General features: G+C 31.8%; 1 protein-coding gene across 1 annotated transcript in view; it reads left to right on the top strand.

The window, feature by feature from the left end:
• Lrp1b (LDL receptor related protein 1B) overlaps positions 1 to 25,040 on the top strand; it is a 1,852,169-nt gene that overhangs the window by 1,098,202 nt on the left and 728,927 nt on the right. The window contains 1 exon segment of the mRNA XM_047543195.1: positions 6,120 to 6,236. Coding sequence (XP_047399151.1) covers positions 6,120 to 6,236 — 117 coding nt within the window.

Below are 25,040 nucleotides of genomic sequence, written 5' to 3'. Positions count from 1 at the left end.
CTTCTTGTATATGACTTGTCCCTACTAAATCGTTCTTGGCAGTAGAAGGTGAGGTTCTTTAGCATGCTGTGATACAGGCCATCTCACAAGGAAGATTTTTTTTTTTTACCTTGAAAAAACTTATAAGTTTTATTTTGTCTACTATGGAATACCTTTGTGAATAACTTTCTGTTCATGGCACATTATTTATGTGAGGTAGCATTTTTTTTTTCTTCATGAAATCCCAAGACCACTAAGCCTATTTATATTTCCATATAATCTATTCCATTGTAATAAATCTTTGAATCCCTAGCCAGGTTCTTGTTGAATGGAAATATACAGCTGGTGGTACAGGTTACAACAGAGTGCCAGAAAGGTCATTATTAGTCAGATAAGAGTTGAAAAATGATACTGACTAGCAGCAGCTACTTGCTGCTATTTAAATGATGGAGTAAAACTAGTGTGCTGAATGACACAGTGATATGATTAGTAAAAACTGATTTAGATGAAAAAAACATGGTACATAGCAACATCAAAACATGGACCACTCCTGAACTCTTTTCGCTTTTTGTCAAAACAGGTCTTACTAAATAAAAATTATTATAAAATCCTGGTAAAAATTAATAGAGCAGAAAACAGAGTAAAGACTCAGACATCAATATTGATTCCTGCTCTTGTCATTGCCACTGGTTTTCTCTTGGAAAAACTTGTACCTCACTGCTCTTCACTTTCCTCATGCATTTCAGTCTGCTCTGCTAGAGTATGAATTAACTAGAAATTGTTTCTGAAGAGATTTTCATCACCTACAAAACAACAATGGCAAGAGCAAAATAATCACCATTACATAATTCTAACTTACATGTATATTCGGCCTTTTGCATAATGACATATTTGCAAAGGATCTATGGGCCAGGTAGTTTCTTGTTCCTTCATATAAAACTCTATTTGACATTTTGGAGTAAATGAATTTCTTAATAAAATTTTTCATGTATGTCTTATAAGATTGTTTTACAAAAAGACTTTGTTTAAAGAAAAGGATCTCTAGGGATCATTAGGTCCTAGGTGCCTACTTTCAAGATCATTTTATAGGTGAACATAGGAGAGAGAACTTGCCTAAATATTTATCCTTGGTAAGAGTTTAGGGGAAATTCAATCTGTGTTCTGTCTGCTAGACCATTGTTATGCATACAAAACTACATTATCCTGCAGATTAGCTATAATTTTAGGTATAGTCAGTTTGACTTTGCTGAGGTTGCTCTTGCAATATGAATATAGTACATAATGAAACATCTTTCTAAGTCAGTGCAATTACTATTATTTTAAGGTTAAGGTTCAATTTAAACATTGATTCATTATATCTTAAACAGACAGGTCTGCTTTTATCATAAAATTGAAGGCACCAGTGGCTCAATTTATAATATCATGTCTTCTTTATTTGTATTAGATTTAAAATTTTTGCTTTTTTCTACATGATTTTTAAAGGACTATCTGTATTTAGTTAACTATTTATAGTGGTAAAGTAGGAAATGCTTATGTATAAGAACAAATGAAATGATCAATCTTAATTAGTAAGATATCTCAGACAATCAAGTCCTGTGGTTCACTAAGAAACAGAACACAACTTGGCTCAAGTGCCTCTTCTGGGGATATCACTGGATGTCTGCACTCAGTACTAGATCTTCTTTTCATTATGTTTATGAAACCTCTTATGATCACTGGATACCTGATGAACTTGAGTAAAAAGAACAGAGAAAAAATAAATATGCCTTTTATCATTGAAAATTATGAAGTGAGTGGTTATGTATTTTCCAGTTCATTTTACCAAAATAAATAGTTGACAAAACTTACCATACTAGAAAAAAATGGTTAATCCATATGCATATTTTCCATCATTTCTATATTTTCCTAAATCAAAATGTATACCTGGGTATGTGTCCAAGATATAAAAAAATTAAAGGGGGGGATCATATCACACTTGAATGCACTGTCCTATGTTCATTAACATCCCAGCCATTTTATATCTAAAAAAAAATCCTTTCCCACAAGATGCCAATTTTCTATTTTCTTTCTCATCAATCTAATGATGCTATAGTATTTGTCAAGGTACTCGTGATAAAATAAGGAAAAATACATAATTCGTTAAGAAATTAAGAGTAAAGTTTAGGAGAAAGACATGCCAATGGGCTATTCTAATGCAGTTGTCAAAGTGCTAATTGGAACCACATTTTAGCACATGGGAAGAATAAAGAAATGAATCACTGGCTATCTGAAAAGACTGGCTATCTGGAGTCAGGGTCCACACTGAACCTATAAATGTAAGTGAACTGGGGATGTGGCTCAGAGAGTTTTGTTTACCTAGCATGTGAGGCCCTCTGTTTCATCTGCAGTACTGTAAATAAATAAATAAACAAATAAAAAACACATAAGAGAAATTACTGAGTAATAGTCAAAGTCATTTAATTAGGATAAATAGATAATTTAATAAAACTAAATATTGACAATATTGTTAAGAAAATGAACTGGGAGTATAAATCAATTTTTCACATCAGAATGTAATTTGGCTAAATACAATAAATGTGAAGACTTTTGTATCTTCAATTCTATTTTCATTTCTAGGCTTATACTCTAATTAATACCTATTCACAAGGAGACAGAAGTAAAATATGCATTGTTCTAGTGCTAATAATAATAAAACTTGAAACAACTCAAATATCTATAAATATAAGAATGGATAGATGTATGTATTATATTTGCATGACAGATTGCTACCAAAATGAGTTAGTGTCATATATCAACAGGAATGAATTTCAAACAGTTGAAGAATATAAAAAATAATATTTATGTGAAGTATAAAACTAAAAGACAATCATATATAATGTTATAATACATTTTTTCTTAAATAAAACTAAAATATATAGCAAATACAGGGAAAATATATTTTCTATAGATATATGAGAGTGAGCAGGTATTAATGATGATATTTTCTTTAAGTCTCTTGGTGAAAGAAGTATTTCACTGGGAAAAAAAAAAGACCAATTGACCAGCATATATTGCTAAGGGTAGAATGGAATGAATAATGGGAGAGGGGGTTGAAGAATGTACCCAGAAAAGGAAAGAGCACAAACACAGAGGACCAGAGAAAACAGACCGAGTCAGGGTCTGTGTAGCTACTGTCTTCTACCACAGAGTTCTGGTTATGTTATATAATATGGCTTCTCACATCCTCCCAAAAATTTGACTAAATTCAAACTAGAAAGATATAGTTACATTAAAATAAACCAGTGTGTTAAAAATCAGACATTTTTGCAAGATAAAACAGAGTACATTTTGATATAATTTGATATACTTTTGCTTGAATGGGTTGTTTTGATTAAAATGCAACAAAGATAAAGTTTATAAACAGTGTATTTTGCTCTGTGTCCTCCCCCTGTATTTTTGTTGTGCACTGTGGAAACCTTTTCTGCTACATGACCACAGGAGAAGCATGATTAGTGATGGTTAAAAATATTCACATTGTGACAGTGAATCTCTGATTTTACTGCTAGATAAACAATTCTCTTGTAGGAGGTGTAAATTTTCTCTTCCTCAGAGCAGCACTTGCTATAAAATTAGAGTCCTCTAGGGCTACTCTTCTAATCTCACATCCAAACTAATTAGATCTAATGGAGATGAAAACTGAAAAACTGAAAGTTGTGTATCCTTCCTACAAATCCATTAACTGAAAAGTGATAATTCAGTCAATCTGGTTATATCATATAGACAAGTATTTGAAGATTTGTGGAATGAACATTCTTCTCATCTGAAGTCAGTTAAGTTCCGAGATAGACAAAACAAATAAATTTCTCCATGATTAAAACAGATAGTGAAGTTATATACTTTTTGGGCACAATATTTCCCCATAATAATACAGAGATCTCTCTGGAATTATAGATCATAACAGTTCCTCCAGCTTCAGAGTTTTAATAAGGTGATACACAAATTCCCACACCTTCACAATGACAAATCATACACTATATAACAAAAGTTCTTGAATTTCTTTACATTTTTGTCTTTAATCACCATAGCTCTCCAAATAAAAGGAAACAGTGAGAAAGCTTTGCTAGGGCCAAACTGAAATTATTAGGAGAGAATTCACTGATATAAGAATATCAAATAAAAGAATATTAGATTAGGTAAATTTAATTTTAATTGAAATATCCTCTTATAAAACTTCTCTCAAATCTGAAAAGGTAAAAAGTATTCACTATAACCAAAGAAACAATACAGATCTTTGTAAGAATAAAATTATCAATTTCCCCCCTTTCTATTCCTACCCCTTCCTATGAAGTAAATTCAGTCAATACTTTGTGTGTATTCCTCTACATCTTTCTCTAAGTTTGCACAAGTTCATATATTTTCCCAAGTAGACATAATTACATAGAAATTACCTAAGGACATTATTGTTCTTATTCCAAACATTAGATTGATGTAGTAGAAATTCTGTTGAATTAGCTAAATTATCCAACAGAAATTTTTACTTCTACCTCAAATTTTAATTGTGGAAATTCTGTTGTACATATGTTTGCTAGAAAACTTAAAACTTGTTGATTTAGAATAAATGATCAATTTGTAAAAATGGGAAAAAATCAGACATTGCATAAAATATTTTAGACTTGATAACCTTATCCACATAAAGCAAAATGTTATAATAATCTTTTAATATTTTCAATTATACACACTATAATTACAACAGTATATCCAATCCAATACATCAAATCAACCAATAAATTTTTAATTTGTTTTTCTTGAGTGGTCTTTAAAATACTCACTAATAATGGATAAATACCTTTACATTGCATATACACTTTTTTCTGTATAGGTCTCTTAATGTCTTATTTCCTCTGAGCTCTGAAATTCTGATTTATGGATGTTTGGTTGACTTCAGTTTGAGCTATTCCCTGTGCCAAGCATTAGTTCTCAAGTTCACAAGGTGTCTTGATGTAGCAGAAACACATCATTTTGATTCTGCAAGCCCAGAAACAAGAGGAAGTATATACTCTATGCCAGATCTTTCTCTATGATTACAGAAACCCAGATTCTCGTGTTCCTCATCAATCCAAACTTCACTTAATCAAAATACTCACCGTTTTCAGTGTCTTCTTCCAAACATATTCCATTTTTTCTCTAGTCTAATGAAAGGAAAGTGTGAATGGGTTACAGACACTCATGAAGACAGATTAGTTGTTCAGAGGATGAAAGGAATGTAGAAAGAAAATCAAACAGAAAAACAAAGTGTGTAACCACCAAAGGCCTAGGGAAAGAGGCAGGGAAGCTATCTAGGCTTTCATGCTTTCAAAAGTTGACCTGATTGTAATAGAAAAGGGCAATCAAATTCCCTGTAGAACATAACCCCTTTACTGAATAATTTTAAACCACTGCCTTTGGCTAACATAGAAAGTAAGGTTCCATGTTTGTGTTCATTGAAACCCTTAAGGGAGCCCAAAGCAAAGTTCATTAGTATACTTTGATTAAAAGCCATACATTTATTTATACAACCGTGCAAAAAGTGAACTTTAGAAAAATGTCTTAAGGCTAAATGTATGTTTTAGAAAATGCTTTCTGTATTCTCACACCATACAGTGGACCATTTTGAGATTAAGAAGTGAATGTATTTAAAATGTTAGAGGAAAAGGACAATTCTGATTCCATGATTAGGAACTAGATATCTTGAGAGTCTCCCAAGGGTTCCTCTTAACATTACAGCAAAAGTTATCTTGGTTTTTGGCAAATATTGTACAAAGTTCTCTTTTATTAATCAAAAACTGGGTGGAATTTAATTTGATCATATATTCATAAGCATGTGCCAGGCAAAATTTTTAAAATAATGATTTCATAGCTTCATTTATGGAATTGTGTGAGAAATGTCGAAGATCTTGTTACTTAGCAGTCATTTTAATTAAAGGTCAAAAATGTGAACTTTAGAGAAGATAAGCAAGCTGGTGCTGTGAAACATTAAATAAAATTTCCTTTTTAAATGTTTCATCTTAGTAGAGAAACATAATGTCTTATGTGTAAAAGAAATGCTGTATGCTCTATTATATGCTTAATGTGGTTCAAAATGCCTCTAAATTTAGTCTTTGTATTTTAATTGATCATCACAGCCAGAACATGCCAGGCAGACCAATTTTCTTGTGGAAATGGACGATGTATTCCCAGAGCATGGCTGTGTGACAGAGAAGATGACTGCGGTGACCAGACAGATGAAATGGCATCTTGTGGTAAGTTGTGAATGAAATATCCTCTTAGTAGAGATCTTGTCAGATAGAACATTCTATCACTGTAATCCCCTTAAAAGGCTATTTCTTTATAAATACAAGTCAACAAGGCAGAGATATGTTACTTTCATTATAGCCCTTCAGACATGAGTGTGTCCTTTAACAACAGCTTAAGAATATAACACATTCATGAAGCAGTAGCAACATCCTCTGCTAAAACAAATGAATCCAAACATTGCAGCTTCTATTAAGAGGGAGTTACATAAGGCTAACAAGACATTCTTAAGTGTTTGGTATTAATCTTATGCCTATAATGATTAAATTTGTCAAAGTCATGCAAGGGGTAACACCGTAGTAAATGAGGAAAACGTGTTTCTGGTTGGCATGTATATGTTGTGTTCTAAGAGCAATAAACAATCTAGACTGAGACTGCATAGTTAGTAAATCATTTGTTGCATTTACGTAGTCATGATTCTGACCCACAAAGATCATTATTGCTTTAAGATAATATGTTTGTTGATGGTAACATTCCCAGTCACTTTCCACTGATTCTCTGACTTCTAAAAACAGTAAAAATTTATTATTGTATTAAGTTGCAAATTTAATTATTCTCTTTTGTACTTATGTTTCCATATGTGTTATTATCATCTATCTCAATAACATATATTCAAACATATTAGAGACATTAACCAAGATTGCTAAGAAGCACTTTATTTTAGTCATGGCAATAGATTTATAAAATTACTATTAGAAAACTTTATCCATAAATGAGAGGTATAGAGCACGCTTATTAAAAGTATAACGCAATTAGAGATAGAGATATGGCTCCATGTTAGAGCTTGTCTAGCATGTAAGAGTCCCTGGATTTGATCCCTAGAAAGGAAAACAATAAAGAATTATAATAATGATGATTCAATTGAGTATACATTTTAATAATTAATCCTGTTATGATACTATTAACAGTAGGAAATAAGATCTTTTAAACCCCTTTATTGAATTGTCACTATTTAGAGAATGCCTTCTCTCTTTACCTAAATTATTCTTTGTTAAAATTATTCTTAAAATAGACTATTAAGTCACTGTGTACAGTTTGAATTAATAACCTATGAATATGGGATAAAGTATAGATAAAACAATACTAAATGTTATGGTAAAGAAAAAAAGTGGTATAAAAGAAAGCAATAGAAAAATCACACAATAAACACTTAAGTAAACATTTTACATGTAAAATGTCAAGTCTGATTAATAAAGGGTTGAGAAGTATAATCTCCTTTCCAAAGTCCACATGAATCTTGTGGTCCAAAAGTTAGCTTGTTGGGTTAGGCTGCTGTATGATTTTCAAAAAACTTGATTCCCTTCCTGTTTTGAGCATGTGCATCAAGGGTATAGCAGAAGAGTAGTGAACAATCTGTATACTCTGCAAACATTAAATAAATACAGAGCAGTCTTAGAATCAGAGTCCCAATTTAGATAAGCAATGACATGAAAGCAATATAAAGCAGAAATGTGCTCATTAAGATTTTCTATTAGGTTTTTGGCCTGATTCATTTTATTTTTTGAATTTTATTTTAATAAGTCTAGGGAAAAAACATCATTCTTTAGTCTAATGATACTTTATTTGAATCAAAGGAAGGGAAAATGCCTTAAACTTTGAATATTCTAAGCAATTATACCAACAGACATTTATGTTTCATGAAGTGAGGGGAAGAAGTATTGGAAAGTCTACCAGAGACATATTTTTTATTGAATCTTTACAATTCTATGAGATACATTACTGTGTTTTAGAAATAAAATTATTGAAACTTAGAGACTTTTAGCAAACTGCTTGAGATCCCAAACTGATTATTAACAAGATTAGATTATGAATCTAACTATGCTTGAATTTAAAACCCAATCATTTCATGTTGACTTTGTTTTGAGATTCACCGATGGGTACAAGTGGGCATTTGATAGCATTATATTTCCATGAATGTCTTATTTTAATGTACAAACACCTATAATAGACCTTATTGATTAGCATGTTGGTAAATGTTTTAATATCCTGGTGGGTGGAACTCTGAGGGTGTTTCCTTGTTTGGGACTATAAATACACCTATCATGGCCAATATCCAGTTGCCCACAATAAAACTGTCTAAACATGAAATTGGGAAAATATATGAATCCTTAATATATGGATGCAATAAATTAAAATAGCTTTAAAAGCCATTAGTAAAGTTATTCTGAAATTATGAATTTTGGATATTTATTATATTTGTTTTAAACATTATTTCCTTTTAAATTTATGATAATTAATTATTTTTAATAATATCATGTGCTTAAAAACTGACTCATATAATCCCTGAAAATTTATAAATCAGATCTCACATTCTGATAGACGTCTCCAGCCCACAACCAAGTATAATGCATTGTGACAATTTAGCTGCTAAATATTTTGATTCTGAATCATGGACACATTTTACAGTGTCAGCCAACCACCTGCAGGGGTTAGTCTCAGTACCATTTCTTTTTTACAATGAAGAAAATGTCCAAATGTGTTCCCATCTTTAATAACATACATTCACCTTTCACATTGTCATTTTAAATCAAAATTTACATGGGGACAGAAGCTGACAGAGAAACTCCAGTAGGCCCAATGTCACTTTTAATGTTGTAGAGGAGAATAGATTTCTGTAACAGAAATTATCATTGCACTATATGCAAAAATGATAAAGACTGCAGTTTTTTAAAATCTGTTAACATATCTGATGCTAGTTTATAAATGAATTCAGGTTCTACTAGTTCCCCATTTTACTAAGGATCTTTATAACATTTGAACTGACAATATTTCATTTTTGCTCTTGAAATAGGCCAGATTCCCTAAGATTTATTCCTACCAGAAAATTCTGTAATCACTTTTTTTTCACACTTCAGCTCCCTGAACAATCTTTGTTAAATTTAATACTAGCCTTTTACTCTGAAAATAATATTAAAATTTAGATTTAAAAAATGCAAAATCTATGATTAGAAATGCTCCTGATAAAAATGAAGATACAACTCAGGGTCAAATTTTCAGTGGAATCCACCAATATCTATTTATAACCCTTACTCATTTTACTTGCATTTATCATTATAAGTTAATTGCACACTAGATTTAGATTATATGTGGGCAAACACTCACATAATTAGGAAGGCCTTTTGAGGATTCTGCCTTAATCTTTAAGTCATCATTTAACATTTTTAGTAGTTGTCTCATGTGTAAAGAAGACATTGTGAGTACATGCTGCAAATAAGAGGGGACATATTCAAATTTTGAAGCCTGTGCTAAAAGATGACCTTTTGTCAAGTATCTGAACAGGCAATCTTATTTCAGGGATAAGACTAGTATTGGTTTTCAACTATATCTCTCTATGAAAAGATTATCAGGGGAAATTTAAAATAACCTGCCCACACCTTATTCCAGACTCATTAAATTAAATTCTCTAGAAGATCCCAAAAATGAGTGTTTTAAATACTTTCCAGTGGTATAGATGTACACACAAGTTTGAAAAACATGAGACTATGATTCTCAAACTTGAGCAAATGTTGGAGAAGTTTTCTAGAAGCCTTGCTAATAGAACAGATTGTTACACCCCTTTCCAGAGTCTCTGATCCAGTGAATCCTCAGGTAGAGCCTAAGAATTTACAATTCTAACAAATATCCAGTTGATACTGATCCTTATACTACTAGTCTAAGGACTGTATTATAAGAACCACCGTTATAAGAAACCAACATGCATATTTGGTTTTATCTTACATGAACTTTCTGACAGTTGTGTTCATATGCAAAAATAATTTAAGATGGAAGAAGCAAGTATTTATACAAGTTTTCATTCCATTTCCAAATTACAAAATTAAATATAAGGGTAATTTATGAGTAAATGCAAGAATATTTCAAAGATACATTTTGTCCTTTGGAAAATTTATAAGCCAAAACAATATAGTCATTTATTATAAACCTTAGTATAACAATACATGGCTTATTCTATCTTCCAAGTATCTCAACATAGCTTATGTTTATTATGTTTTCATAGGTGTGCTTTAATATAAATTGGTAATTTCAATTTGTTCAAAGGTTTACATGTTAGTAATTACCTAAAGTTTATTAGCAGATATGAAGGATGATTCAATGGAGTAGAAATAAAAATCCACTAGGGTTTGCAAAGTTAACATCACTCAGTTCACAATAGATGTTGGTCATTTTAATCCTTGAAAATAGAATTTTGTTTCCTGTATTCATCATCTTGCTTCTATGTGTGCTTAATCCACATATTTGAGGAGCCAAGAATATAAAAAAGAAATTTACAGATACCAGACATGAAGACAAGAGAGGACAAGGAAAAGAGGAAAGGAGAGGAGATGAGTACACACTAGAAATTATCAGGTTAAATCAATGCAAATTTTATATCTAGGCTATTTTCCCCAAATTATCAGAAAAACAAAAATCCTAATAAACTAAATAGTTTTTATTTTATTAAAAAAACTCTGTGTCTATAAAAAGTTTAATGATGAGAATTAATCCAATATAATTAACATGAAATATGATGATTGCCAAACACTTTTTTCAGACTGTTTCTCAGTCTGTTCTTGGCAAACACAATGCCTGGGGTCAGTTCGGGTTTCTGTAACTTAGTCTAATCCATTTTTATACATATTTTATGCAAAGCTTTCTCCCCCACTGCTACTACACTTGAGGTTCTAGGAACTTGATATAGAAAAGGGAATGTGTCCTCATGTTTCACTCTCTGCCTTTCTTCAAATCTATTCTCAGCTCTTTAGGCAGATAGAGGAGATGAAGGAAGTTTTCAAAGTAGGTCTAGGGAAACCTGCATTTGCTTCTTGAGTACCACTATCCTTTGACCCATGGGAAATGCAGCTCTTTTGAGAAACTCTTTGTGAGACCTTTATGGAGGCCCGGGTCCCACCCCTCTGCAGAGTCCCCTAAACTCCCTCCCTCTGTTCTCTTCTCTCTTCCTTCTATTCCTTACCCCTTCCTCTTCTCTTTATCCTTTATCTTCCTGCTTTCTTCTTATATTCTTTCTCCTCCATTTTTTCCTCTTTATTTTTCTCCATTCTTCCTGCACACTGCTAGATCCCTGCACATTGCTCAAAATGTTTTTCCCCCATTCCTCTTCCTTCCTACCATTGGACCTATATAGCCTAGCTTTAAGTTGAAAGAATCCCCTTGTCAGCCAGGCTGCCTTTTAATTGCATTACTATCTGAGGGAATAAAACAGTTTTGTTGTCTTTTTCTAGGTCCATTTATTTTTCTTTCCCAAGTGTTGTGAGCAGGTTGTTCTCCCAGCGACGCATCTCCTGGAACTGTTACCATTCTCCAGTTCTTTCTTCTATCCTAGAGACAGGGTGAAAGGACAAGTCTATTTCCTGAGAGGTTTCTGATTATTTTTCTTTTCTCAGGCACTCACAAAATTCTGTGAATGATTTTCAGTGACTCTCTTTTCCTTGAGTCAATACACCTTTCCACAATGTTGGTCCACTGGTCTCTGCAAAGCTGACTTTTGTAGTAATCTCTTCTTTTACAGAATGGTTCCAAATACTGGCAGAATGTGGGCAGACTTGGCATATCCTTGTTCTTATTAGGTCTAAGTGATCCAGCACCATAGCAACAGGACCAATCCCACTATTACATGTTTGTTCTCTTCGTTCACTCATTCTTCCTGCCTTCTCCCTTTCTCTTTTTCCCATCTAGACTCCCATTATGCAGATCATCATGTGCCTACCAATACACAGAGTGTGTATATTTATTAAATGTATGGAAATTTCCAAACAAATAAAAATGATTCATTTTTACTCTTAACGTTATAAACAAGGAGACTAATGAGTCAGTAGACACGGCAAGTTTGGAGCTTATTCCCATTCATTCCTAGTTGTCTGCTCTAAGAGAATCAGAGACTTTAGAAATTGACAAAGATGCTATCTAATTTAACCTCTTTTCACATATAGGAGATTTGTAAAAACTGTTTCTGGAGATTCTTGCTCCATCACTGAATATTTTCAGGAACAAAGAACTAGCCATTTCATAGGGTAGCTAATTTTATTGTTGGACAGTAATCAATTGTTAGAACATTTTTTGTGGAGACAATGCCTGTTTTCCTGAAATTTCTATGCAATGATACTTGCTCTGTCCTCTGAAGTTTAACTCTGTATATCAATAACTTTTGTCCTCAGTCTGACTCTTAGAATAACAAAAACACCATTTTATCTACCAAATCCTTGTCTTTGCAGGCTAAACAATTTCCTTCAACTTTTCCTTACATATCCATGTTGGCAGGATCTTTCCCTACCAATCATCCTACTATGAATTAATTTGGATTTTTAGTGATATTAAAATTCATGACCTAACATGGGAAGTTGATGTTTAATGTTTATAATTTTGGCTTTGTAAAATTTGAAAGTTGTAGAGATCTCTTGCACTATATCCTGATATAGCTAACATCTGTGAAATGTTTAATTAAGATCGTTAAAATGGTAAATTTTATGTTTTTATTAGAATTTTGAAAAATTAGCAAATTCATAGCCTATAAATAAACAAAATAATAGTATGCTCTTTTCATATAATAAATAATAGTGGACTAATTAGCTTCACTAATTGAGTTTTTAGGCATCTACTAAGGTAGACTTGAATAGGTGCCTCATGTACAATTGACATATTGAGTTTTCAGTCAATTAAAATACCTAAGAATTTTTTTATAAATTAGATTAATCCTTTGGCTACCTCAATTGTTTATATTTCTAAGGTTTTAAAAAGTTTTATTTTGATGTTTTTCTGATTTTCCCTTATCCATGCAATTCAGAATATGTGCTGAGTGTCATTAGCTCTACTACACACTGAGATTTATAGTCCTCTAATCTCTTACAACACTTACATGCAGATTTGCAATTTGAATCCAATGTTCACCATACTAATGGTATCACCCACCTTTGTGTAATTCAAAGATTTGCTAAGCATGAATTTTAAGACAATAATAGCAAGGGTGTGAACCTTTTTGTTGTCAATTAAAAATAGCATGTGGAAAACTGATCTGATAATTAGAGTTCTGCGAATGAAGTTTTTCGAACCAACTACTACTCATTCCACCTATAATTTGTATGTATAATAATTTCAATTATTGTGAGAAGATTCCTCAAATTGTTGATAAAAATAGAGGAATGCTGCAGGGCATTTTCATGATATGTAGTTACTGAAAACTTGCATCAGCAAATAATAAGTTCATTTAGAATGAAGTGGTTTATTTTCTTCATGATCAAATAGTATTTTTATAGTTACTGACAATGTGCTTTTTTAAACAAGTTTATCTTAAGACTATTGTCCCAGAGATTTGCAGAAACTATGCCTCTTTAGAGTCTCAAAATTTTTCCTCAGCATAAAAATTGAGGCGATATTATTGTCCTTTTTCCTCTTTTTTTAAATTTATCTTCCCTATCGCTCCTTAATTAAAAATTCATCGTCAATATTCTGAGATCAAAATGTTAGTTTTGTTTTATTCTGTTGTTTTTTTCCCCTTGTCCCATATGTCTTTATTTGAAAACTCATATTATTTTGTTTAGAGATGATATACACCTCATGCTAAGTTATCTTCTTGTTATCCTTATAAGTATATGGTATTATTTTGTATTATCTTTTCAGTTATCTCTTTTGTACATACTTGATTAATAGGACCCAGTCTGAGGAAAAGTGGTAGATTAAGCATATCTATTAGAAGTAATAGCCAGAAATTATTAAAAAGAGTTTTTATATCTTTGGCCTAACTCAGCCTTTCCCCAATTTCTTGCTTGAGGATCTGAATCATCTGCAGTACTTGTTGCAGTCGAAATTCCTAGACTCCTCCCTCTTCTCCCTCAAAGATTCCCATTCAAAAGTCTTAGATGGAGTACAGGAATCTGAACTTTGGAGGAAAACACCTCATGTGAGGACTAATCTAAATCAAGATAAGAGAATTTAAACTCAAATTTCAGAATTCCTTACAAATTAGGATTTGTTAGGGCTGCCACAAAAAATATTGCCACAAACATGATGGCTTAATACAATATTCAATCTTTCATAGTTCTGAAATCTTTAAGTTCATCTGTCAGCAGAGCTTCCTCGAAAGGATCTAGGGGAAAATCTTTGCTTGACTCTTTCAGCCTCAAGTGGTTATTGGTGTAAGTAGTCTTTAAAATGTATTCAGATGATTTGAATATGCATCCAGATTCGTGAGACACTTTTTTTTTTTTTTTTTTTTTTGTAATGCTGGGGATTGAACCCAGGGCCTTGTACATGCAAGAAGGCACTCTACCAACTGAGCTATATCCTCAGCTCCTGTGAAACACATTTCTAATGACTATTATTTAATCCCTTTCTTCTAACTTCTTACAGTATCTCTCTATTACATCCCTTCCACCCTCACTTGCTCTTGCTTTTCCATCCTATCTAAAGCTTTGCACTACCGGAAATAAGCTGATGCCTCACCAGACAGTAGGTCATAATAATTCTAGCTCCAGAAGTACAGCCCTTTAAATTTCTATCAAGAGTAATCAAGAGTAAGAATGAATTCATTAGTGACTTCAGCTACTTGATTTTCTCATTGGCAAAACACACATGTGTATGTGCATGCATATACACATATATACACAGAGTCAAATGAGACAAATAGATATAGAAATCTAGATAGTGGGTGGCACATAATGGTCCTTGAATAAAAAGCTGGATATCAATTTGTCTTTTGTTTTCCAAATACTTTTCTACTCTCAAATGTGAATATATATATATATATATATATATATATATATATATATAATATTGGAGTTGGTCCATCTGAAAAAATTCCCAAAATACCATTTTTCAAATACTTCCTTTTCTAAATATTAAACCTACTCTTTGAAAGGTATCAGATTGAAGTCCTATATTGATTCAGTGAACATACCAGTTTATGATGCTGAGGTGGCATTTTGAAAACAGAGGTTCCATGCATACTTGTCTCAGATGCAACCAATGCGTCAGTAAGTGATTTTTGTCAGTGTAACTTTTTTTTATTATTGATGTTCAAATCTGTCTTTAGAGTGGCTGTAAGGTCTTAACTGCTCTCTGTACTTTGATGCAGTGTATTTTAGGGCTCCAGTTTGTCTATAAAAATGGCTCCTCCTCTTGGCTCCTCAGCCCCAGTCATCAACTGTCATTTGTATTTGTCTCACTTATTCCTTCCAGTTTTCAACAAAATGACCACATTCTACTGCAAAAGAGAAAGACAGCAAATTCCTCCACTGCTGAACATTCTAGGAGACTGGCCTTACATTGTTCAGTAGCCCATATGTAGACAACCTGACCATATTTGAATCATTAGTTAGTGCTCATATCTTTAAGGAACCCTTTTCCAGAATTCAAGCAGACCTGAGGCAAGTGAAGTTGAGACCCTACCCTAGATGCACTGCCAGATAGAAAACCAGGATGTAACTCCTGTGAGTTATCCTGAGCCAGTTTCCTGTTCAGAACTTCAAGTGCAGAGTTTTATTGATCTGTTCTTCAAATATTGTTTTCTTATAATCTTCTTATAATGTGTTTCCCATATTAGACTAGGTCTGGCATTTTTATCCACTCTGTTCTAGATGCTGGGTCTGAAGGGAAGAAAAGAAAAGAAAGCAAAGTTTTTGCACTCAGAGGTTAGGAGAAAGAGGGGAAAAAAAACCCCAAACCCTCTGTACCTAATGTGATCCTATGTGAGTCTCCTAGGGACTGCTACATTTTTAAAAAATAATAATTTTTACACTTCCTGTTTGGTGTGTATAAATCATTTTGCAGCAGAACTGCATCACAATCTGGGTCCATTTACGTTCATATGCTAGTCAATTTCTACTACCAATTTTTAAACAGGATACATTTGTGTATATGTGTGCATGTATACATATTTAGTTAAAGAAAAACAGATAATATATAAATCCTTATAATGAAAATATAATTATTCTACCTTGCTCATTCCACTACTACCAGTGGACCCATTTGCAGCCCTGAGCCAAGATTTCTGCTCACTACTTCCATTTACTATGTTTAAGCAGTTTCTTGATTTTTTAAAATTAAACTTATAAGTTGACTTCCTCGTAACTAGAATATATTGTAAGCTGAAAGTTTAAAGTTTTAAAAGCTTTAAAATAAAATTGTAAATAAATAATATACTATGCAACTTTATAGAATATAATATATTGTTATACTAATGTAAGATCTGGTTATCTCAGGGTATGGTTAGAAGCAATGACAAAACTATATTAGGAAAACGAGAAAAGGAATATCTGGGAAGGAAGTAAAATGTCTCATTTTTAGTAAAGAAAATTCAAGTGGTGTATCATAACAAGAATTAATTAGAAAATATTGCTGATATATCAAAAATTTCTTTCAAAATATTTTAATCAGGAAGAATGTATGTCAGTCTTTTGTGATTTTCTACTGTTCAAATTAAAGTGATATTAATTTTATTTAATTGTGATATGAGGGAAAAAATCTGTAGATTCTTTCTTTGAAAGTTATTGAGATTTTCTATAGGGTATAGAAATGATTGTTTTATAGAATTCATCCATGAATACCAGGAGAGTAGGTCTTTTTTGTTTGGTAAAATTTAGGTGAATGGCTGGGCATGGTGGCCCATGTCTGTAATCCCAATGGCTGGAGAGGCTGAGGAAGGAGGATCAAGAGTTCAGAGTGAACCTTGGAAATTTAGAGATCCTGTCTCAAAATAAAATTTTAAAAGGGGGCTGGAGATGTGGCTTAGTGTAAAGCACCCCAGGTTTCAATCCCTGATACCAAAAAAAAAAAAAAAAGGCAGTTGGATAGGTAGGTGATATTAATCAAGTTTATTAATTCTTTTGTAAGTATTGTATGTATTCTTATTTTTATTTTCTTGCTTAAGGATGACTTAAAAAATAAAAACTAATATTCTTGAAATGTATTTCAATTTTTAGATGTAAAATAGCAGTAATAAAACTACACATAGTTTTTTCATAAAGAGAATAGGAGCCAGGTATGGTGGCACATGCCTGTAATCCCAGTGACTCTGGAGGCTAAGGCAGGAGGAATGCCAGTTCAGAGTCAGCCTTGGCAACTTTGTGAGACCCTAAGCAACTCAGTGAGACTCTGTCTCCAAATAAAATACAGAACAGGGCTGGGGATGTGACTCAGTGGTTGAGTACCCCTGAGTTCAGTCCCTGGTACCAAAAGGAAAAAAAAAAAAGAAAAGATTGAATAGGAACCACAAACACACTGAATAAAATGTAATTGTATTACTTTCTCTTTGGCTAACTAGTAGTAATACTCTTTCTTTTGTTTCTTAATTCTACTAATAGGTTAATATCTGTAAAACCATTTTAAATAATAAAACTTGTATAAATATAAATTTATATAAAAAGAATTTAAATTAATTTACAATTATCAACCTTGATTAAATTTTAAAATTTATCTTTGAGAATTGGCAACAGTAATAGGTATGTATAATTTCATAAATAGACAATCATATTTTGAAGTACAATAATGTATTTGGAACCCTATCTTTCACTTTCTGTCTTGTAGTAATGAAAGCTTGCATATAGGAACCAGTACTCTTTTGCTGTAAACATGCAGTAGTAAACATGGGTAAGCCATCAGACATAGCTATCACTTTACCCCTGATTGTATTTCTATAATTCTCATGGGTACATTTCATTGAGTACGTTCTTCCTTTTCTACCTTCTTTTTATGTAGTGGCTTTGTATGTTTTCTGTGTCAGGTAACATAGAAAAATATGGGCTAGTTCCAGTGATGTCTGAAGTTCCTCATTTATTGACACTGATCTCTCACTTGCAATCAAGGTCTGGCAGTGAGAAGCTCAATAAAATTTGATTGCTTGGAACACTTGTGTTTTTATATGTGAGGGGAAAGTTCTATAACTAGATTGAGCAAGAGTGAAGATTAGAAACCATTTTAGGGTTGGGGATGTAGTCCAGTGGTAGAACACAAGAAATAAATAAAATTGTGTGTATATGTAACTGTATCTTGATCCTTTATACTTTGGTATAACCAATGTAATTTTACTTTGATATAATATCAAGTTTAATTTATTTTTGGAGATAGCCAAGCTATGATTCATTACAAGTGTTATTTACTTTTTCTCCTGAGTGCTCTGCTTTTCCTGTATGTAAAAGAAAAGGCAATTGCCTGAATAGTGTAAACATGGTCAAAATATCAACATCGAAAATTGATATCAACCAATCAAACATGGAGGTAGGAATAAGGAATACCAAACCATGTAATTTTTGCTAAAAAGTCAATGTGTATAAGCAATTTGATAAAAATTACTTATTGATAATGTGCTATTTTTTACAGTAGCAAAAAGGAAAGTGAAAAAAAGCACCTCAATCTGACCACTCTTTCAGGGAACAGAAGTCTCTGTTCTATGTGTCTACACATTTCTACAATTAATAATCACCGAATATGAATAAGAATGAGAAAATAGGGTAAAATACCATGTGACAAATTGTTTTTAATATTCTGTAATTTTAAAGGGTTGTAATTTCCCCCCAAATTGTTTTATTCCTTCTTTCATGGAAAGTGTAGTATTATGCACAATATAAAAATATTGAAATTTTCTGAAATACAGACTTAAAAATATGTGACAATTAATTTACTTGAGATACTTCAGATGTATTTTGTACTTTTATAGAAACTAAATTAATCATTAATCATTCTTGATTTTATCTGCCACATTTCATTGAACATTTTTAATTTACTAAGGTTGTTACTTTAATCATTTCTGGGAATGCTAGAATCTAAATGCATTGTTTAATTATCGACTTCAGGATTAAACTGAGCATTGGTTTATTTTATTACTAATTGTTTTAATTGCCAGAGAGAACTACCCCTGTTAGATATTAATTCATTCTTTGGAATGAAAATTTTTCTGCTGCCCTAAAATCTGCAGAAAAACAGAAAATGTAATGTGTCTTTACTATGTTTTTGATTCTAATTTAACTCATTTCTTCCCATCAATATTTCTGTAAGTTCAACTTTTCCCTTCTTAAAAAAGATCAAAGCATAATTCTTTTTGATCTATAGCTCTCACTGCTATCACATTTATTATATTTCTCACATTTAAATTTCTTAGAAATTTTACATAAAATGATATATATTCATATTTTACTCCATCTATCATAGACTAGAAATTTGCTTTTGTTCCAAACCACTCTACCTAAACTGATTGCCAAACTCAGCAAGGACTTTTCTTTAACCTGATATAGAGTACCTCTGGTTTCTCACTATTTAAGCAGCCCTCAAAATGGCTAACCTGGAAACACTTTTTCTTGCCTTCACAGAATAGTTCTTGGTTTCCCTCTGAAATTTTTCTTACTCCTCTGTCCCTGCCTTATCAGATATTCTTGAACTATTTTTCTTTGAGAAAGCAGATAAATTACTTTCTAAATATTTCTCACTTTATTTTTGTGGGATGGTATGGAATGGGCACAATTTTCACTCCAGATTTAATATTTGCAGGTGAGTTCAGGTTTTATAAATGTCATTCCCATGTTTTATTACAATGTTTCTATATATGAACTACTTTTTACTTATCTGAGGATAGACTGTATTTCTTGAATTTAAAGCCATGTCTCTCACAAATTCTGGGAAATCCCAAGGTATTATCTGTGAATTTTACTATCTATATTTTATGTCTTTCACAGTTTTAGAACTGTTAATTTAATTTTAGAGCCTTTTATTCTAACCTCTATCCTTGATTCTTGATCTCCTTTACATTACCTTTTTTTAATTTTTGGTAGTATTGGTGATTGACCCTTGGGCTGTTCTACCACTGAATTATATCCCATACATCCCAGTCCTTTTTATTGTTTATTTTGTGGGAGGGTCTTGCTAAGTTGCCCAGGTTGGTTGGGAACTTATGGTTCTCCTGCCTCAGCCTACTAAGTAGCTGGTATTATAGGCATGTGCCACTGTACTGAACTATTTAGATAAAGTTATGAATATTTTGAATTACATTTTCAAAAATGCTATAATAATTACTTTTAATCTTTGGACTGTGACCAGGGAAATGTCATCAGATCTTCCAGTATGGTAAATGTCTGTTGAAATACACCGATTTTTAATTTAATGTGCCCTTGCAGTTCCTAAGTCTGAGACACTAGTTTTCATTTTTCTATTTCCTATTTTGTTCATTTTTATTTCTATTTCTCCCCTCAACTTGTATTTTTGTATGATTTCAATATTTATCTTTACCTTTTAAATATATTTTGACATCTATTTTATACTGCCTATCAGATTTCAATTATATAAATTATATAAATATAAAGATATAAAGTCTTTACAGATATAATTTTTAAATATCTAAAGCTCTCATGAAGCTAATCCTCTTATCTGCTGAACATTACACATCAGATTCTTTTTCATATTTTAAATTTATTTTTATTTTTTTATTTTTCTTTTTGCAATTTTGAATTTTTAGTACATCTATAATTTTAAATTTTGAATTTTTGCCACTTCTGAAAATCTTGAGACTTTCTTATAGTTATGTCCGTAAACATCCTGCCATGCCTCTGAAATACTACAAACCTGGACTGATTTTTACCTTAATACCTATATCATAGAGAGTAGAGTTTGTGACACAGATTCATGATTATAATTTTCAGGTGAGACAATTTTTTTCCCCACTCCGTGTGTAGGTGAGACATTGTCTGTGCTAGGAGGACATGTTATCTAATCCACCTCTACACTCAGGGTCTAGACATGGAGCATCCTGAGTTTATGTTGAAATGCATATCTTATGGAGAACTGAAGAACTATGTCTAGTCCCATATTGAAATTAAAATCCAAACATCTATATTACCTCTAGCTTTCATTACTGCCTTTAGAGGCAAATTTACACAAAGAGACAAACACACACACACACACACACACACACAAACAGTGGTTATTGTAGTTCATTTACTCTTAACTTTCAACCCCTTTTATTTTCTGGTCTCTGAAAATTTATATTATTTTCGTACGTATTCACCTACATATTAAAATGTTTGGTTGCTATTTTATCTAACATTTCTCATTTGTCTAATATATTGCCAGAACTATTCAATATTTTTTGCTAGCTTTTCTATTAATCTCATTCTATACATACCAGATGGGTGTTCTCTTTGACCAAGACTTTGTCATCTAAATAGTGATTGTTTCCAAGTCTATTTCCCAAGTCTATCGCAGCCATTCTGATATATATCAATTTCTCCAACATTTTATGTATTGTCATTTCTGGGCTTCCACAGATCCCAGTCCCTCTTTCTGGAACATTCTAAAAGCTTTCTCTCCTGTTGATATGATTGAACCCGAACACATCATTCACATCAGCTTTTACATCACTTCCTTTAGGAAGCAATGTCTAACCACCTAAAATTAGTTTTGAGCTTCTATTTTTCAATAATACATTGTTAAATATCCTTGTTGACATATGACAGAATTAAATGCCAAAATAATTCCATCCTTAGTTGAAAATATCCTAAGTCAAAAATGCATGTAATACCCTTAACCGCCATAGTTTAACAAGGTCTACCTTAAATGTGCTCAGAAAACTTACTTAGGCTAGAGTTGCACGAAGTCATCTAAAGATTATTTTAGAATGAAGAGTTGAATATCTCACTTTTTTAAATACCTGTGTTCAAAATGTTGTCAGCACTGTGTACTGCGGAGTATGAGTTGTTCCCTCTCATGATCCTGAATGACTGACAGCTGAGGTTGGTAGCCATTGCCCAGTATTATGAGAGAGTGTCAAACCACACATCACAAGCCCAGGGAACATTAAGAGTCAAATTTTTAATTCCCGTTTCTATTGAACACACATCACCTTTCTGCATCATAAAACTGAAAAACCATCAAGTTGAACAACTCACTATCAGTACTGCCTACATCATAGCCTTTATCAGATATCCCCCCCCCCATACTGAGTATGGAAACCAGGGAAACTCTAACTGTGGAGAAACATCCCCATTTCTTTTTTTTTTTTTTTTTTTTTTTTTTTTTTTTTTTTTTTTTGAGACATGGTCTCACTGAGCTTCCAAGCTTGGCCTTGAACTTGTTATTGTGCTGCCTCAGATTCCCAAGTAGCTGAGATTACAGATGTGCTGCCACTCCTGGCTGTTTATCAGACATTTATTAAGTCACTTATTTAATTATATTCAAATGTCTCTCCTACTAGATTGTAAGCACTGTGAAGAAGAGAACTACATATTTGCCTCAGTACCCATCACTACCTTTTTCATTCATTCATTCATTCTAGGTGATCTGCCTCTAGTACTAGAACTCTATCTTGTATAAAGTTCTCAATAAAATTTATTGAAAGAATAAAACTTTTCCTTCTATTTTACAGATTAGGAACATGAAATCAGTAAGGTTAAGTAACTGCCCAAGATCTCACATTAATTAGTGATAAGACCAGGATTTAAACTCAGGTCTATTTCCCTGAAAAGTTTGTGTTTATACCTCAGATTATACATGATAATAAAATCATATTTTTACATAAAACTCTGAATGCAATAAAATGAAAATAATTTGTAGTATAGTGCTGATGTAATTTTCACTAAAATGTGTTTTTATATTGGATCATCAATGTCTGTCCTGTATTAAGTACCAATTCTCAAGAGTCAAGTTAGCATTAGTATCTAAAAAAAATGGTATTTATTCTCTCAATATACATAGCTCTATAGTATGTATACTTTTTAATATACCATAATAATATTTAATTATATACATTAGAGAAGGTTAACATCAAAATTGCAGTTTCACTGGAAGACAGAAACCACAGAATGAGGAATACTTTTAATTTTTCCTCAACTCATTTTTTATATTATAGTATTCTTTTAAAGATGTTGGTAATGATCAGAATGGTATAATGAACAAACAAGACATTTTGACATCAGTCAGACAAATAATCAAATTTTATTCTGTCATTCCTCATTATATGATATGTTCTTAGGGAAGATGCACTCTTTTCTTCTCCAATTTGTTGTTAGCAATAATAATTGCCGGGCTGTTGTGAGGAGCATAGTTAATATACATATACAGTTAGCCAAGGACCACATACTCAATAAACAATAACAAGAAATATGCTTATACTCTCCTTTTGGTTAAGATAACACTTTCTTAGTACTAGACTCCTATTACATTCTTATCTTGCATTCATTTTAATAGGAATGCTCTATAAAGATTCCACATATTTAATTGAGAAGGTTAACTTCATCTATTTAGGATGTGACTGCATGATCTCAAAGAAATGCATGGTAACTGAATTTTGAGACTTTAATAACAGAATACTTAGATATATTCATTCTCCTGGTGGCAAATGGAGGAATAGGTAGGACAATTCATAAATCAGAGACAGAAAAAGAATGTAAATAGATTTGAAATCTGACATCCTGGGAAACATTCTTCTAAGCTTCAGATAGTGAACAAATACAAGTATCATACCAACTATGATTACTCTTGAGAGAGAAAGAAAATTGTAGCCATTTTCATAATGGCATATATATAACATGACAATAAATTTAAAACAAAAGATATAATAGATAAATTGAGCATACTACCTGCAACAATAAAATATTTTCAACAGTCCATTAATCCATATTAAATATTTTATGAAGTTGAAGTAACTGCTAAGATAAAATATAGTTTTATTTTTCTCTCTGTAATTGTAACATGATAAAATGTAAGCTTTCTTGGTTCATAATTTTTTCTTCTTCAGAATTAGTCAGTTAGTCTTTCCAAGTATCCTGCAATTTGTGTTCAAAGAAGATTTAAAGTCAAAGAATATTTGTAAAAAGTCAAGAAAGGCAAGACTATATGTAATATTGAAACCTTTATCAAATATAAAAATTCACAATGATATTTGAACAGGGTATGTAATTAGAAACCAACTGGAATATTTATATTATTCATAATATTATGTTCAACTATTAACACTAATATGATAGGACAGAAAAAATACTAAATTTCTTTAAAGATGCTTTAGTTTTGTTTTATTGTAGAGGAAAATATGTTTTGCAGGTAGACCTCATTTCCCTATCGTCACTAGACTATTGATAGGATAATAAGGACTTATGAACAGACTATTTTTATACATTAGTAAAAGAATGAGTGGCCCTATATTTCACTTAACATTTTTTGCACAGTTCTTTCAAAAATTTACATTCGACTATATTATTAAGTACAGAAAAGTCCAAGGCAATTTTTTGCATTTCTGTATTCTCCCATTTCTGAAAGTCAATAATGGTGCTTTCTTATAATGCTGTGATAACCCAGATGTTATTTCAGGTATATTAAATGTTTTCAGAGTATTGTGCATCTTTTGATGATGTTTATTCTTACTTCTTGATATTTAGGACATAAGAGGTTATATTTTAAATCAAGAGTTTGTGACCAGAGAGGATGAGTGATCTGCTCAAAGTTCCATATTTTGAGAATGAAATCAGAGTGAAACATTTATAATTTTATTCCTTTACATGTTCCCTTTCATATAATGTCTTCATTCTTTTTAGTAATTTGTCACATTCTTTTCTCTAGTTCCCATTTGTTTTTCCACATAATAATTTGCATTTTGGTCATTAAAGCTAAATCAGAATATAAGGTTGACAAAAGAAATGATGTAACTTAAGTATCATGCAAAAATAATGAGATATGATATGTAGTTGTTTAAGAACACATTTGTATTATGTGTATGCAAAATGGAAGATATGTTTCTTCTATAAGATGTATTAAAGATATTTTGCATTTAAGATTCTTTTCTTCATTAT

This window comes from Sciurus carolinensis, chromosome 3, assembly GCF_902686445.1.
Source record: "Sciurus carolinensis chromosome 3, mSciCar1.2, whole genome shotgun sequence".
In the NCBI taxonomy this organism is placed as follows: domain Eukaryota; kingdom Metazoa; phylum Chordata; class Mammalia; order Rodentia; family Sciuridae; genus Sciurus; species Sciurus carolinensis.
Note: the sequence above shows the minus strand (reverse complement) of the source record. Positions and strands in the feature narration are given on the sequence as shown.